The sequence below is a fragment of the Scomber japonicus genome, chromosome 11 (genome assembly GCF_027409825.1).
Source record: "Scomber japonicus isolate fScoJap1 chromosome 11, fScoJap1.pri, whole genome shotgun sequence".
Classification (NCBI taxonomy): Eukaryota; Metazoa; Chordata; class Actinopteri; order Scombriformes; family Scombridae; genus Scomber; species Scomber japonicus.
In genome coordinates this window covers 553,981-570,328 of record NC_070588.1, presented here as the reverse complement: position 1 = coordinate 570,328, position 16,348 = coordinate 553,981, and the positions used below count along the sequence as shown (strand labels likewise).

At 43.7% G+C, this 16,348-nt stretch overlaps 1 protein-coding gene across 1 annotated transcript; it reads left to right on the top strand.

Moving 5' to 3' along the window:
* The first annotated feature begins 109 nt into the window (after nt 1-109).
* On the top strand, nt 110-11,282 carry LOC128367620 (interferon-induced protein 44-like). Its single transcript, XM_053328236.1, has 11 exons — nt 110-127; nt 197-282; nt 4,040-4,066; nt 4,238-4,261; nt 4,349-4,382; nt 4,695-4,896; nt 5,316-5,468; nt 7,362-7,524; nt 8,979-9,079; nt 9,676-9,833; nt 11,147-11,282. Exons 2-11 carry the CDS (start codon nt 258-260, stop codon nt 11,280-11,282), a joined length of 1,023 nt encoding a protein of 340 aa, XP_053184211.1. The 5' UTR covers nt 110-127; nt 197-257.
* The last annotated feature ends 5,066 nt before the right edge of the window (nt 11,283-16,348 follow it).

Here is a 16,348-nt window from a genome sequence, read left to right as displayed (position 1 = left end):
AACAATCGAGGTGAACGCCGATAGGTTTCACGACAATCACGTGTTTAGTGTGAAGAACAGTCAGTGAGGTTAAGGTTCGTCTCTCTGGTTCAGATTCAGTCTCTCTGGTTCAGTCTCTCTGGTCCAGGTTCAGTCTCTCTGGTCCAGGTTCAGTCTGGTTCAGTCTCTCTGGTCCAGGTTCGTCTCTCTGGTCCAGGTTCGGCTCTCTGGTCCAGGTTCGGCTCTCTGGTTCAGGGTGGAAGCAGCTCAGCAGCACAATGATCTCTCACCGCTGGTTTCTAGGTAGGAATGTTTCTGTTATTCAGTAACTTCACTAAAGCTGATAAAGCTTCATGCAGAACAGAAAAGTTTAAATATAAACTCTCAGGATGAAACTAAATCTTCTAGTTTTTGATTCTTTGTGTGATTTCTCTAAAACTTTAAAGCAGAGTTCACGTTTCTGCTTTTTTTTACTTTTCTTGTGAAACTCGTTTTACTCACAGAGCTGTTAACTGTAACACGTTTCCGGTTAGAACTTCAAAGTAAAAGAGTTCAGCCGCTGAAACACGGGCTGGATTTTATTGTGAAACCAGAAATGTTATATAATGTTACTGTGTGGATCATTAACCTCGCAGTCAGCAGTGTGCGTGTGCGTGTGTGTGTGTGTGTGTGCGTGTGCTTGTGTGTGTGTGTGCTTGTGTGCTTGAGTGTGTGTGTGTGTGTGTGTGTGTGTGTGCGTGAGTGTGTGTGTGTGCGTGAGTGTGTGTGTGTGTGTGTGTGCGTGCGTGTGTGGGATTAATATAATTGCAGCAGGTAAACTGGTTCAGACTGGATTCATTGTATAAGTGTGTTGTTCTGTTTATGTATTCATGTGAAACTCAGTTTGATTTATTAGCAATATGTTTTAAATCGTAATAATTAAAGTAATTTTATAGTATTTTATTTATAGGTGACTATAATTATACATATATATATGGGCCATTCTACTGAATCGATGCAAACTGCATTCCTCCAACAAAAAACAAATTAAAAAAGCATTTAAGTCTATAAATCTTTGATGTTATCAAAGATCCTGCTATCTATTGAAATCCCAAATAATATGTGAGATAGCAGTAAGTTTAATATAAATTATATACATATATGTATATATATGTATGTATGTCTCCAACTCTAACCTCACATTTCAGAGAGTGAAAATGATACTGAAATCATTTCTGCCGATGTTTCCATTGTTGTTTCTCAGCAGATCTTTTTGATATTTTTGGAAGTAAAGTCAATAAAAATGAATTTATTTTACATTTAATTTGTAATTCAGGAAATTTTTTGAAAAAATGTTTGTCACCACAGAAACAGTGAACATTTGAGTCTGGACTGAGACTGATTTCAGTCGCAGCTCTGCAATAATGATCAGGAAGTGTGTCTGGCCCCCTCCCTTCCTGTCTGTCTGCACGTGGAGCTGAAAGGTTTCATCCTTTCAACGGAAATGAGTTCAAAAGTCTAAAAGGTCAGCGTGTAACATTGTTCACAGTTCAGAACTGTTCTAACATCTTTGAGATAAATTTTGGGAAAGGAAAAATATAAAAATATTCTAAAACTTTCTGAAAATACAATATGAGGATTAACAGTTACTAGAAATATAATTTGTCGTCGTCGTCGGTAGGAGCTTTTTAACCACCTCGGCGACCTCCACCCCAGAGATAGGAGAGCCCACACCCGAGTCCCCCGCCCTGCTTCCTTACCGGAAGGCGTGTCGGTGGGATTGAGGAGGTCTTCGAAGTATTCCTTCCACTGATCCACAACGTCCCGAGTTGAGGTCAGCAGCGCACCGTCCCCACCGTACACAGTGTTTACGGTGCACTGCTTCCCCCTCCTGAGACGCCGGATGGTGGTCCAGAATCTCTTCGAAGCCGTCCGGAAGTCGTTCTCCATGGCCTCACCGAACTCCTCCCATGTCCGGGTTTTTGCCTCAGTGACCGCCCTAGCTGCGTTTCGCTTGGTCTGCCGGTACCTGTCTGCTGCCTCCGGAGTCCTACAGGCCAATAAGGTCCTATAGGACTCCTTCTTCAGGTTGACGGCATCCCTCACCGCCGTTGTCCACCAGCGGGTTCAGGGATTGCCGCTCCGACAGGCACCGACCACCTTGCGGCCACAGCTCCGGTCAGCCGCCTTAACAATGGAGGCACGGAACATGGCCCACTCGGACTCAATGTCCCCCGCCTCCCCTGGTACATGGTCGAAGCTCTCCCGGAGGCGGGAGTTGAAACTCTCTCTGACAGGAGACTCTGCCAGACGTTCCCAGCAGACCCTCACAATACGTTTGGGTCTGCCAGGTCTGACCGGCATCCTCCCCCACCATCGGAGCCAACTCACCACCAGGTGGTGATCAGTTGACAGCTCCGCCCCTCTCTTCCCCCGAGTGTCCAAGACATGCGGCCGCAAGTCCGACGACACGACTACAAAGTCAATCATGGAACTGCAGCCTAGTGTGTCCTGGTGCCAAGTGCACATATGGACACCCTTATGCTTGAACATGGTGTTCGTTATTGTTATTCGGAAACTGTGTAGATAGACGGCAAAAATGAATCAAATCAGAAGTTCTGTCTTAATACATGTTTTAATAAGAGCTCGGTTCATGTCTGCATGCCTGAGACACTGACAAAGATTCACTCCAGAACACAGGAGTCTTATACAGTCACAGAGTGGGTCAAATATCTTCAGTAGACAGTTTGAGCAGAATGTGATGTCCTTTGTGAGGCACCTTAAGTTATTCTGGACTATATCAATCATTCTTTGACATGTTTCTTCAGACTTTATGGTGCCCTGCTGAGTGGGGTATGTTAAGAGAAAATACATAATAACAGTTATGGACAACCTGTGACGAGCACAGAAGTCCAATAACAGAACACAACTCGGGTTCAGATCAGGGGGGCTGTTCCTCCCAATCACACCCCACCAGGTCTCACTGTCGGTGCCAACGTGACCATTGAAGTCCCCCAGCAGAATGAGGGAATCCCCAGAGGGAGACTCTCCAGCCCCCCCTCCAAGGAGTCCAAGAAGGGTGGATGCTCTGAGCTGCTGTTTGGACCATAGGCACAAACAACAGTCAGGATCCGTCCCCCCATCCGAAGGCGGAGTGAGGCTACCCTCTTGTCTACCGGGGTAAACTCCAACATACAGGCACCAAGCCGGGGGGCAATAAGTATTGGCACCCCTGCCCGGTGCCTCTCACCAGTGGCAACTCCAGAGTGGACGAGAGTCCAACCCTCTGGAGGAGACTGGTTCCAGAGCCCTTGCTGTGCGTCGAGGTGAGGCCGACTATATCTAGCCAGAACTTCTCAACCTCACGCACCAGCTCAGGCTCCTTCCCCACCAGAGAGGTGACGTTCCACGTCCCTAGAGCTAGCTTCTGCAGCCGAGGGTCGGACCGCCAAGGTCCCCGCCTTCGGCTGCCGCCCAGCTCACACTGCACTCTTTGGCCCCTCCCACTGGTGGTGGGTCTGTGAGAGGGGGTCCCATGTCCGTTATTCGGGCTGTGCCTGGCCAGGCATCATGGGTGAAGGCCCGGCCGGCAGGCGCTTGCCCCCGAGCCCCACCCCCAGGCCTGGCTCCAGGGGGGGGCCCCGGTGACCCGTGTCCGGGCAAGGGACACGAAAAACCATCTGTTGTACTCATCATTGGGGTTTTCTGAGCTACCTTTTGTCTGGCCCCTCCCCCTGGACCTGTTTGCCATGGGAGACCCTACCAGGGGCATAAAAGCCCTCGACAACTGAGCTCCTGGGGTCATTGGGACACGCAAACCCCTCCACCACAATAAGGTAGTAGCTCAGGGAGGGAAATATAATTTGCACACATAAAAAGATTTGGGGAAAATAAATATTTCTTTCAAGGTTTTTCCAACCCTGAGTTTGCACCAATTCGGTAGAATGGCCCATATGTATAATATAATATATATACACTCAGCCTTGTGTCTTTATTTGATTTGATTGATTACTTTACATTTACCCATTCAGACATGAATCTAAAGTATTGATCATGACGTTCTTCATGTTTCTCTCTGCAGCTCTTTTTCTGTTTCCTCATGTTCACGGTAAGAAACACGTTTAATTATCATCAGTCTTTCATACTAAAAGCTGCATTCATTCATTGCACTTTGCAGTATTTGTATTTGATCCGTGTTAGATTAGCATCTTGTTTCATGCCAATCATGAAAAGTCTCATATTACATGTTGTCATGTTTCCTAAATGTTTGTGTTTGTAGGATCTGAGCAGCCGTCTTCTCCCAGTAAGACATTAAACTCTGTTTCTGAAGTCTGATCTTTATTCTCACAGACTGACACGATGTTAATGAAAATGTTTGTTTTCTCCTCAGCTCTGAGTGAACCATGGAGACACATATCTTGGGGGTGAGTTTATGTTTCTGATGTTTAAAAAGATGAACGTAGTTTTAACATTTTAATCAAAAAACTCAACATTCATTTGAGTTTTATAAAAGTGAAACATCGTGTTGTAAATCTGTCAGCAGCTGATCCTGCAAACAGTAAACGCACCAGTTTTATTAGGAAATTGTAGTTTTAATTATTATTATACAATAGTTGATTATTATTATTATTATTTTCTATATTGTCTCCAAAAAGTGTTTTTACTCTAGATTGACTCTAATTCTGTTGATGATTAAATAAAAGATCTGTTAAACGTTAACGTCATTTTGTTGATAGAGACAAAGAGAGTGATCTGCAGTATGTGCAGAATTACACACCTATCAACAAGAGAGTCAAACACCTCAGAGTTCTGCTGTACGGGCCGGTCGGAGCCGGAAAGTCCAGCTTCATCAACTCAGTCAGCTCCACGGTCCGAGGCAGACTAACTCAGCCTGCTGCTCCCAGCTCTACCACCTCTGACCAAAGTTTCACCACAACAGTAAGAAAACCTAGAGTCCTATTTTAACAATCTGAAGCGGCGTGAAGCGCATGGCACAAGGTCGTGTTCAAATCCATTTTTACTATTTTAATGGTGTAAAAATGATCAGAGCACCAGGTGCATGGTCCAAAAGGGTCGGACTGATCATAGGACACCGAGTTGATAAGACTGGTTTATGGAGGCGGTTTCACAGGTTCAGTCTGTTTGTTTGATGGACGGCTCCAAATACTACACTACCCATGAGCCTTAGCACCTATCACAGGTGAATGAATGTTTGTTTTTGCAGTTGGGAACAAATCTCATTACTCACTGAATTCATCCCAAACTGATCCAGAATCTGATTTAAACAGTGAAAAAGGAACAAGTTCCCTCACTCACAAAGAGATAGATAGATGCGTGTTTCTCTGTTTGTGTTTCAGTATCAAACTCATGATATCAGAAGAGGAACCTCAGACAGCTTCTATCAGTTAGTCTTCAATGACATCATGGGTCTGGAGGAGGGGATGGAACGAGGCGTCCGAGCTGAAGACGTCAAACTGGCCATGATGGGACGTGTGGAGGACGGTTACAAGGTACAACTGTTATATTATTCTACTGTGATCAGGAGCCTGGGCCACGAAGATCAGTGAGTTAGCAGCTGTCTTTGGGCTTAACTCAGGTTTTTGTGGAGCCGGTTCACTTTTAATATTGATAAATCACCATGGTAACCGATGCTGCACAGCAGAGGATCCGATCATCTAGTTGTGATTTTATGTATTTTTATGTAACTTTCTGAGACCGTTTCAGCCAGATCTCCTTTGTAAAAGAGATCATGTGTCTCAAGAGGCTTCCTTATTATATAATAAAATGTACAATATAAATATATTCCATCCATCCATCTTCTACCGCTTATCCGGAGTCGGGTCAGCCCAGACTTCCCTCTCCCCAGCCACTTCGTCCAGCTCTTCCCGGGGGATCCCGAGGCGTTCCCAGGCCAGCCGAGAGACATAGTCTCTCTAGCGTGTCCTGGGTCTCCTACCGGTGGGACAGGCCCCGAACACATCACCAGGGAGGCGTCCGGGAGGCATCCTGACTAGATGCCCAAGCCTCCTCATCTGGCTCCTCTCAACGCGGAGGAGCAGCGGGTCTACTCCGAGCTCCTCCCGGATAACTGAGCTTCTCACTCTATCTCTAAGGGAGAGCCCAGCCAGCCTACGGAGGAAGCTCATTTCAGCTGCTTGTACCCGCCATCTTGTTCTTTGTGTCACGACCCAAAGCTCATGACCAGAGGTGAGGGTAGGAACCAAGATCGACTGGTAAATCCAGAGCTTTGCCTTTCGGCTCATCTCTCTCTTCACCACGACGGATCTGTGCAGAGTGCGCATTACTGCAGACGCCGCACCGATCCGCCTGTCGATCTCACGCTCCATCCTTCCCTCACTGTGAACAAGACCCCGAGGTACTTGAACTCCTCCACTTGGGGCAGGATCTCATCCCCGACCCGGAGAGTGCACTCCACCCTTTTCCGGCTGAGGACCATGGACTCGGATTTGGAGGTGCTGGTTCTCATCCCGGCTGCTTCACACTCGGCGGTGAACCGATCCAGTGAGAGTTGGAGGTCACGGTCTGATGAAGCCAACAGGACCACATCATCTGCAAAAAGCAGTGACCCAATCCTGAGGTCACCAAACCGGACCCCCTCCACACCCTGGCTGCACCTAGAAATCCTGTCCATAAAGATTATGAACAGGATCGGTGACAAAGGGCAGCCCTGGCGGAGTCCAACCCTCACTGGAAACAGGTCCAACTTAGTACCGGCAATGTGGACCAAGCTCTGACACCAGTATGTTGGTAGTAGCTCAGGGAGGGGTATAAATATATTCCATAAGTGTGGAAAAAGTTCTGATCTATGGCTTACAATCCAGTTCCTCCTTAAACCTTTTTGAGATTAAACTTTTCATGAAATGTGTCAGTTTCAGATATTAACTACAAATAAATCACATGATAATATTTATATCTTAGCCACTTTCTTTCTTAGACTGCAAATATTTGAGCCTTTTCCTTCCAAACTTATGCTACTTATACATCAGAAGACTTTGAAAAGACTTCACTAGCAAGGACCACACTCACAACATGATGCGCTGGAACGATTTATTAAGAAATTGATGAGCATAGTCCTTCTGTTGTCGACTGTGTTGTGGAGAGGCTCGTTGAAGGTCCGCCGCAGCACCTGCTCACATCTAAAGACGAGTCGTAGAGTTTTTAGTCTCTAGCTGTGTTTTTGTCAGTGTTACATTTATCAGGTCTTTTAAACATTTCATCATCTCATAGTAACCGCTCTAATCTCTTTTCCATGTTTCATGATCTGAAAGCACAGTATTCAGCTCTGTTTCCCATTTCTCTGTTTAATAGTTAGTCCAATGTTCATCATTAATGTTTAATCCTTGATAAAATGTTTTTCATTTCGGTTCTGCATTGTTTTCCAGTTCAACCCAAGGTCTCCACTGTCAACGGACGATCCAAAATACAAACCGTCCCCCTCTCCAGACGATCAAGTCCATGTTGTGGTTTGCATCCTCTCTGCTAACGCAGTAGAGGTGAAAGTTTTAGAGAAGATGAAGGTGATCAGAGAGGCAGCCAGGGACCTGGGTGAGAACAGTTTACTGAAAGTGTGTTTGTGGCCACTGATCTGGTTTTATTCAGGTTAACTTGATCTGAACGCCTGAGGCCTGTACTGCGAAGCTGGATTTTCTCTTATCGAGGTAACTTCAGGGTTAACCCTGGGTTTTCCGTACTACGAAGCTGGTTCACTTCTTACCGGGGTAAATCACCATGGTAACTGATGCTGAACGGCTAACCTGCTCTGGAGCAGGTTATGTTCTGGATAAGAGATCAACGAGTATGAAAGCACCACCTCCTGACCAATCAGTTCTCTTAGAAAATGACCTGCCCATTCTTATAAGATCCTGTCAACATTGGTGCGTGGATCGTGTGAGGAGTGCTTAGGAGAGAAAGAGCTTTTAGTGATAGATGCAATTTTTTAATTGACCAAAATATATATTTAAAAAACGATCCTTGAGGTACATGAGGGATATTATTCTGTATGTTATACAGTTGGTTTGACATCATTCACTCAAATGGTTGAAGCACATAATAGGTTTGTATTTTGAATGTTGAATATTAAACTAACTTAATGTCTCTTATGAAAGGAAGGGCACAGAGGAAGCGCTCTGCCCCAAACGTCTGTACCGTAATAAAGTGGCATTGTGTGATCAGAGTGCTGTCCGTTTATATTGTCTGATAAATTAATATTGTATGATCTCATGAATTTATACATTAACAGAGTCGGCAATTTTCTGCCAGCATTCCTTCCTGGCTTTTGCTGCATCAGTGTTGCTTTTGGTCTGGATGATGTTTGAATTCTTCATATAGTTGAAGAATAATTGTCTGCTCGCTCCTCCATGGTAAAGTAGTCTGCTCTGCAGGGTTTCTGCATGTTTGTGATTGGTCAGACGCTGCAGACTCCTCCCCTTTATGTGAGCGTGCAGAGATCCAGATTGGAAAACCCTGGGTTCAATTACCGCGTTGATAACCAGCTTCGTAGTACCGTTTATCCTAGATTGCGAATGTCTGGATAAATCAACCCAGGTAAGAGAGAGATATCCTGGGTATGTTAATCCAGCTTCGTAAAACAGACCTCTGGTCTCCAGCATTAAACCATCCAGAGTCCATAAATTACTTTATGAGTAAGTTGTCTGTTGGATTTGTGTGTATGAATAATCAAACTAGATTGTTTTCCAACCATAAACTGTGTAGAAACAGTTTATAATTATCACTAAAACATGTACACTTATCATCTATCATTTTTCTCATATTTGGGTTCCTGAAGTTTTATCATTTAATTTACAAAATAATAAACAAGACTTATGGCTGTGCTTAAAAAAGGAGACCATGCATGTGGAGGTTTAAAATGTACAAAGACAAACATGAATGTAGAAAGTAAAATTAAACTAAATGAAGCCGGACTGCTAAAAACAGGTTTCAGTTGATCACGTTCGCTTTGAGTCAGGTTTGAAGAGCTGAGTGTGTTTCTGTTTCTGCAGGGATTCCTCAGATGGCGATAATCACACACATCGACGAGGCCTGTGAGGACACTGAAAAGGATCTGAGGAACGTTTATAAGAGCAAGCATCTGAAGAATAAGGTGAGTTTGTTGACACAAGAAGAGCTGAACAGCTGAAAGAAACGTAGGAGACAGGATCAAAAGCAGAGATGAGGTGCAGGTGGGGAGAACTCAGAGCTAACGAGGCTCGATGCAGAGCAGGTGTGTAGAAGAGCAGAGGGGAAAACAGGCTGGAGAGGAGCACCAAAAACCCTGAAACATAATCCTCTTCATGATAAACAGACATGCATAGAAGCACCACAGAATACACATGAATATAAATACACAAGCAACACTACAACCTCTCTGATCTAATGAACAGAAAACCAGGAATCCCTTTTAACTGTATAAGCTGTGAGTACAGACCACAGTGAAAACAAAGACAGACTGACTAATAAAGGCAACTTGAATAATAAAATGCCTTATGGTCTTTTAAAGAGAACTAAAATCAGCCTTCTCCAACACAGTCCAGTCTTCACATAACAGAAAGAAAAGGTTGAAGGTCTCTGGTGGACTGGAGAAGAAGGACTGAGGAGCAGATCCTCACAGTACAGAAATGTAACCTGAAGCTTTGCACTCAAAATAGTTCCAGCACAGAAAAACTTCACATTCATTAATGTTGTTTCTTTAATGTGTAGATGAAGGATTTCAGCGCAGTAGTCGGTATCCCGATGAACTACATCTTTCCTGTGAAGAACTACAGTGAAGAAAACGACATCGTCGATGATGTGGACTCTCTGATCCTCAGCGCTCTGAGACGAATTATCGACTTTGGAGACGACTTCATCGGGAATATGTAAATATTATAAACAGAAATGAGCAATAACATTGTATTTTTGGTTGTTTCCTGTTATTGTTCATGTCTGTATTTTAAGGAGACAGGGAGTCTGTTGCTGTCTATGTGGACAGCAGGAGTCTTATTCCACTTACAGAAACTGTAACTGTCTGAATCGTCTTGTAGTCAGCTGAAAGGAAAACAGCAGTTTACTGTAACTTAGGGTTTATTTTCACAGCTCAGGAGGGCGGAGGGGGGGTTCTGGCATCAGGTTCCTCTTGTCAATGACAGCATCAACCTGACAACATCTCACTTAAAAGCAATCAGTACAGGTGTTCCTCAAGACGACTGTATTAGCAGTCACCCCAATGTGTCCTTTATCAAATGTTCAGATGACACTGCCATTCTGTGTCTTATGGATAATGAGATGGACACCTCTGCATACAAGCAGCAGGTTCTGTGAGGGACATTACCTCACTGTTAACACTAAAAACACAGAGGAAATGGTCTTTGGTCCAGGTCACGTGGGGGACCACACTCCATTACTCATACACAATGTTAGTATTGCTCAGATGGACTAATACAAATACCTGGGTGTGCATGTAGAGAGTAATTTATCCTGGGACGTACATGTTGACAGTGTCTGTACTAAGATCCAGCAGCGGCATCACTTCTTATGTAGGCTACAGACCTGCTGCCCAGACGTAGGCTCAGGGTGTTTGGTGCCCAACAGGATGTGATGCTGCTTTTCTATCGTGCTGTGATTGAGAGTAATCTCTGCAATCTCTGTTTGGTTTGGGAACGTAACTGTGAAGTCAAATTCTCAAATCAACAGACGAGCCCATACTGCTTTGAAAGTGATGGGGGTGAGGGAGCACCCTACCCTCCAGGCAATATTGAAGTCCAAGACAAATTTCCTTCGGGACTAAATAAAGAAATCTTGAATCTCTTGAATCTTGAAATGACAGATCATATGGAAGTGAGGTTAGATTAACTGATCTAGTAATTTGCATGTCAGGAGAATCGTTACTGAAGCTACTAAATCTGTTTTCTTAGTAACTTGCACCACGGATGACAGTGACGTGATGTTACAGCTCTATTAGTAACTTGTAATCTGTTGTTCATGATGGAAGATGATACTGAAGTAATGTTAGATTAGATGCTTTTATTGCTGCGTAGTACAGACCTCAGAGCATGTTAGCGTTGAGGTACATTATAGCTGAAGTCAGGCTGGTTTCTCCCTCTTCTGTGGAACAGCCTGCCATGTTTAGTTATTTGTGTTTGTTGGAAAGAAACATGAACTCAAAGTGTTGACTGTGTTTCTGTGTTTTCAGGGATTTCTCACATCACAAGTACCACCAGGACGGCTGGATGGATTGGTTTCAGTGGTTTGATTATCGTATCTTCCTGACTCTGCTCTTGGGGTTTGTTATCTTGATATGGATAAGGATGAGGATGAGGTGGTATTGATGACACTTCAGGTGTTTCTCTTTAAACTAACTACAGAGGTTCAGTTCATCTGGGTAAAAGCTGCATTCAAGGAAGTTGGTGAGTGAACCATCAGTATTACCTTTGGACTGAGAGAAGGATCAATCCAAACTGTTTAACTTTAAGCCATAGTTAACTTGTTGCTATGGTAACCTGTAATTTAACAAAGTAGTGCTTACACTGTTGATCAGAGCTACATTTGAGGTGTACACATATGATTACAGATAGAAAATTCACCACCCCAAAGCTATTTTGGAGTTGCTCAATTAGATAAAATGAGATCGAACATTTTAAATGAGCCAAAAACTGTTAATTCAGAAGCTAAAATTCAGATCTGAACATAATGATGGATTCTCTATCTGAATTTAAGAACCCTCAAATAAATATATACTGGAAATGAAGTTTGGAATTGCACAATTTGAATGTAGGTAGTGAAAATTATGATTTATGTTTTTTTCTCTCTTACAAAAACCCACAATAGCCTTGTTTCCACTGCAGGAAGTTCAGGGTAACGTTACAGGGCCGTTGTGTCTCCACAGCTGGAACCTCCACCGAAGCACAATCTCCAGGAACTGTTAGGGGGGCTAACCGAGTCCCTGCCTCGGGGTCGGTACCCCGTTTGGCTTTGAGGTTGACTCGGTGCTGATTGGGTAAACTCGAAGCTCACCTCCTCCATGTTTACCTCCTCATTGAAGAGTTCGGTTTAGACCTGCTCTGTGTGTAAAGAACCTTGAGATGAGTTTTTTGTGATTTGGCGTTATACAAATAAAGATTGATTGATCCTTGTCTAACCCTAACCCGAGTCCGTTGGGTCTCATGAGGTTCTACTCTGCTGGAGACAACGGTCTAGAGAACCGAGTGAGAGGAACGTTCCTGTAAAGTTCCCGCCTCCTACATTTTACCAGGAACTTCCTTAGTGGAAACGAGGCTAAAGACACACGCGTATATTCACTCACCAGTCCGTTCAGTGAGAGTAAGAATGGGTCAATCCTTCATCCCACATACTTGAAGTGTTTGTTTGTTATACTGACTGCTTCCCTACCTCTCTCTCTTCTATGAATCATCTGTAGAGCTTCATGTTTTGTGAGCTTTTTTTTTTATGAAAGATGTTCTCCGAATGATGTTCCTCTTTCCCAGAAAAAAAAAGGTTCTATTTTCACATCTGGATTATTGCAACGCTTTGTTTAATCCTCCATCTGAAGTTTCTGTCTCTCTAATTACATACCGACGGCCTGTAAGCTGATTTATCTTTGCTTTTACTCTGTTCACACCTGGTGGATGGTTTTACATGCAAATGTTCTTTATGCTGCTCTTCAATATGTGTGATTGTCTTTTTATGATGCCTCTTTCTGCACATTGTGACCCCTACTTGAAAAGTCCTAATAAAATACTGATACAGTAATAAGGCTGAGTCTATTAATGCTTTCATTTGTTCTTAGATAAACAAAACTTAACTGAACTAAACTAAACCTCAATCTGTCTTACTGTCTGTCAGTTCTGGAGAGCCCAAACTAGTTTCCAAGTTTATCTGTGAGGAAACCAGCAGTCAATGAAGCAGGAGCGCCTCCCAGCTACACGCTCTAATCCAAATATGGTTGCTTGTTATCACTTCTGGAGCCAAAAGATAAAATGGCAACGGTCAAAATGGCAAACTCAACGCTTCAAAATGGGAAACCACAAACCAATGTGCAGTGCTGGGGAAGCTACTCTGCAACGCAGCTTGTAAAACTACGTGTAGTTCATCCTGGCAGCTAAAAAAAGCAGCTTTAGCAACTACTTATACTCATTCTACTCATTTATGTAGCTGAGATGTTGGTCAACATACTGTAGGTTCACTATAGACATGTTGGGTAATATGAAGAGAAAATGTAAATCCAACCTCAATACACACTTTAGATCAGAAATGTAAATCAGTCAACTAAAAATGTAATAAAAACACAAGGAGGTAGACATCAGTGTGTCATGACATGATTCATGCCTGAACACAATAATGGTAAAATAACATTTATATAAATAAACTGTTTAAACAAACAGAACATACAATGCTCCCAAACAGCCACACAGAACATCAAACAGAGGGAAATAAATAACTGAGAACATAAATAAAATAATGAAAAGAAGAAATATCGACAATACTTGAGTAACAATAAAAAATAATAAGGACATAATAATAAATACATTACAGGCGAATATGCTGAATAATCAAATGAGGTTAAACAAAAATGATTTGTTGACTTGTTAGCTGGATGAACTGGAGGTAGTCATCTCAGCCAGCAGGGGGCGCCAGTGTGTCTTTTATTGGCCCACAGCTGAGGAAGAACTCAAAGGTTTTGGCTTCATGCATCATTGAGTAACTTTCACAGAAATTAACAGAGCTCAGTTCTACATCTGTGATTCTGGAAGTTGCTCCTGGAATAAAGTTTTATCAAACAGAAACAGTTTCCATCTGGAGTCATCAAACACGAGGCAGATCACAGGAAAGTAAAAAAGTAACCTGAAGACGATGAACCTGACTCAGAGTGGGAGAACATCTGCCTGGACTGGTTGGAGTAGAGAGGAGAGGGAGGAAGGAGAGAGAGAGAGAGGAAGGAGAGGAGAGAGAGGAAGGAGAGGAGAGAGAGGAAGGAGAGGAGAGAGAGGAAGGAGAGGAGAGAGAGAGGAAGGAGAGGAGAGAGAGGAAGGAGAGGAGAGAGAGAGGAAGGAGAGGAGAGAGAGGAAGGAGAGGAGAGAGAGGAAGGAGAGGAGAGAGAGGAAGGAGAGGAGAGAGAAGCACATTGAAGGTCCGGGACTGGAATCTGTCATCCGGACGTCTCCAGGCCCAGATTACCTGTGAGACCAGAAAGCACAGACAACTCCGGGGAAGAAGTTTAGCTTATTGATGCATTAATAGAACATGAATGTTAATGGATATAGATGGATGGATAGAGAGAGAGGGAGGAGGAGAGAGGAGCCCAGTGCATCATGGGAGTCCCCCGGCAGTCTAAGCCTATAGCAGCATAAACTAGGAGCTGGAACCGGCCCTGGACCAGCTCCAATTTATGCTTTACATCAAAACCTTCTTCTAGCAAAGCTTCTCTTAGGGAACAAGAGGGTTTGTCTCCATAAATGAGACTGAACTCTTTCCAGAATCTGTAGTTCACATATGGGACCTTTGGAAACAGTGAAATGGAAGTTTGTCCCGTCTGTCAGCCGCCTGCAGCCGCTCTGTCATCACACACAGTTTGTTCTCTTTATTCACTTCACCTGTTTGAAGCAGCTTTCACCTTCAGCTTCATCAGTTGGGCTTCTGCAGAAAACCAACAGGAAGCTGTTTCACAAGCGAATCGTCTTTCACAAGTTAAAGCGGTCAGCAGCTTCGCTCAGGTGAGGTTTGTTAAAGGAGGAACTTTATACGAGTGTCACCACATTTCAAAATGCCACAAGGTGTCCCAACAGCTGCCTGCATGCACTTTATCAACCTGAGAACAAGCAGCATCTGATCCTCGTCAGCAGCATTACTGCAACACATTCACACAAACTCACATTTTATTCTTCTTCTTTGTTTGAATCTTATTTAAACAGCAACAAAAAACTAACAAACGAGAAGCTGCTTAACTTGTTCCTTCAGTATTGTACTGCAGAAAGCAGTATGAACACACTGCATGAAACTTCATCAGTGTTAAATCATCTATAGGTGAGCAAATGGATTGATGTAGGATTTTGTGAATTGGTGATTGGATTGGGAGCTGGCAAGCACTGATTTGAGAGGTGGGGGTGGGATTCAATAAGTTTTGACTTCTTCCCACTCCCTTTCGAATGTGGTTGACAGTGCAGTATATTTTCTGTCGGGTGTAGGTTCGCTATTTTCGGTGTGAACATCGTGTTTCATTTTTTATGTGCTGTTTTTTGTTTTTCTTCTTCTGTCACGCATTCAAAATAAAAATAATCTAATCTAATGTCCAACACTTCAAGTACAAACCAGACAGAAGACAGTTTTCTAATCTTCATCACATGGCTGATTTCTTTCCTTTTAAATGCTGCACAATATTATCTACTATATATTATAGACTAATCCTCCAAAGAACAGCAGCGGTCCAAGACGTTGGAGCAGGGCAGCAATCTGTCGATCTGGTGAGAGAATATATTATAATTTACAACCCGAAGACAGAAAACTGCTGTCTCACATTTCACTGTGGAAGTTTACACAACAGAGAAACATGTTTCACAAAAACCTGAAAATCTTTTCAGTTAATTACACAGCACAGCTGTTACACATAACCACACACACACACACACACACACACACACATAACCACACACACACACACACACACACAACCACGCACACACACACACACACACACACACACATACACACACACACACACACACACATACACACACACACACACACACACACACACACACACACACAGGCTCTCTGTGTGTATAAAGGCTGGTCTCTCAGACGGAGCTTTCATGTTGGAGTCATGGCTTTCCTCTGGATCCTCTCCTGCTTCTCCTTCGCCGGCGCCGCCTACGGTCAGACAGGTGAGGGAGTGAAGCATGCTGGGTAAACTCAGCTGCTGGTGATGACTTGTTTTTAATCTTAATATTGATTTATGGATTTAATATTTACGGGACTCTGGCTGATCGGCCAGCTGAGAAGAGAGAGACTATAGCACTCACATAGAGATGTATATAAGAATAATAATAATTAAAGCTGCAGCGGGGAACGGGCCCTCGCCCCCCCTCATGCATGTCGGTTTACAGATACTATAGGGCTTCATGCTGGTCAGCGCTCGGGCCCTAATAACACTACTAATAATAACTTGAAAATGTGACCCGAGGTGTTTTATGTCGTCTGATGTTTTTATGATGATGTCACCAGCTTGTGGTACTCCTGCCATCCCCCCCGACATCACCGGTTACTCCTATATCGTGAACGGTGAGGAGGCGCGGCCCCACTCCTGGCCCTGGCAGGTGTCCCTGCAGGTAACACACACTCTCACACACACTCACACACACACACACACACACACACACAGTAACACACACACACACACACA

What these genes read in the sequence shown, in the direction of transcription:
- LOC128367620 (XM_053328236.1), top strand. Translation starts at nt 258, where the DNA reads ATGATCTCTCACCGCTGGTTTCTAG. An exon ending in TCTGTTTCCTCATGTTCACG is followed by an intron (nt 4,067 to 4,237) that starts GTAAGAAACACG and finishes TTGTGTTTGTAG; the next exon opens with GATCTGAGCAGCCGTCTTCT. An exon ending in TGAGCAGCCGTCTTCTCCCA is followed by an intron (nt 4,262 to 4,348) that starts GTAAGACATTAA and finishes TTTTCTCCTCAG; the next exon opens with CTCTGAGTGAACCATGGAGA.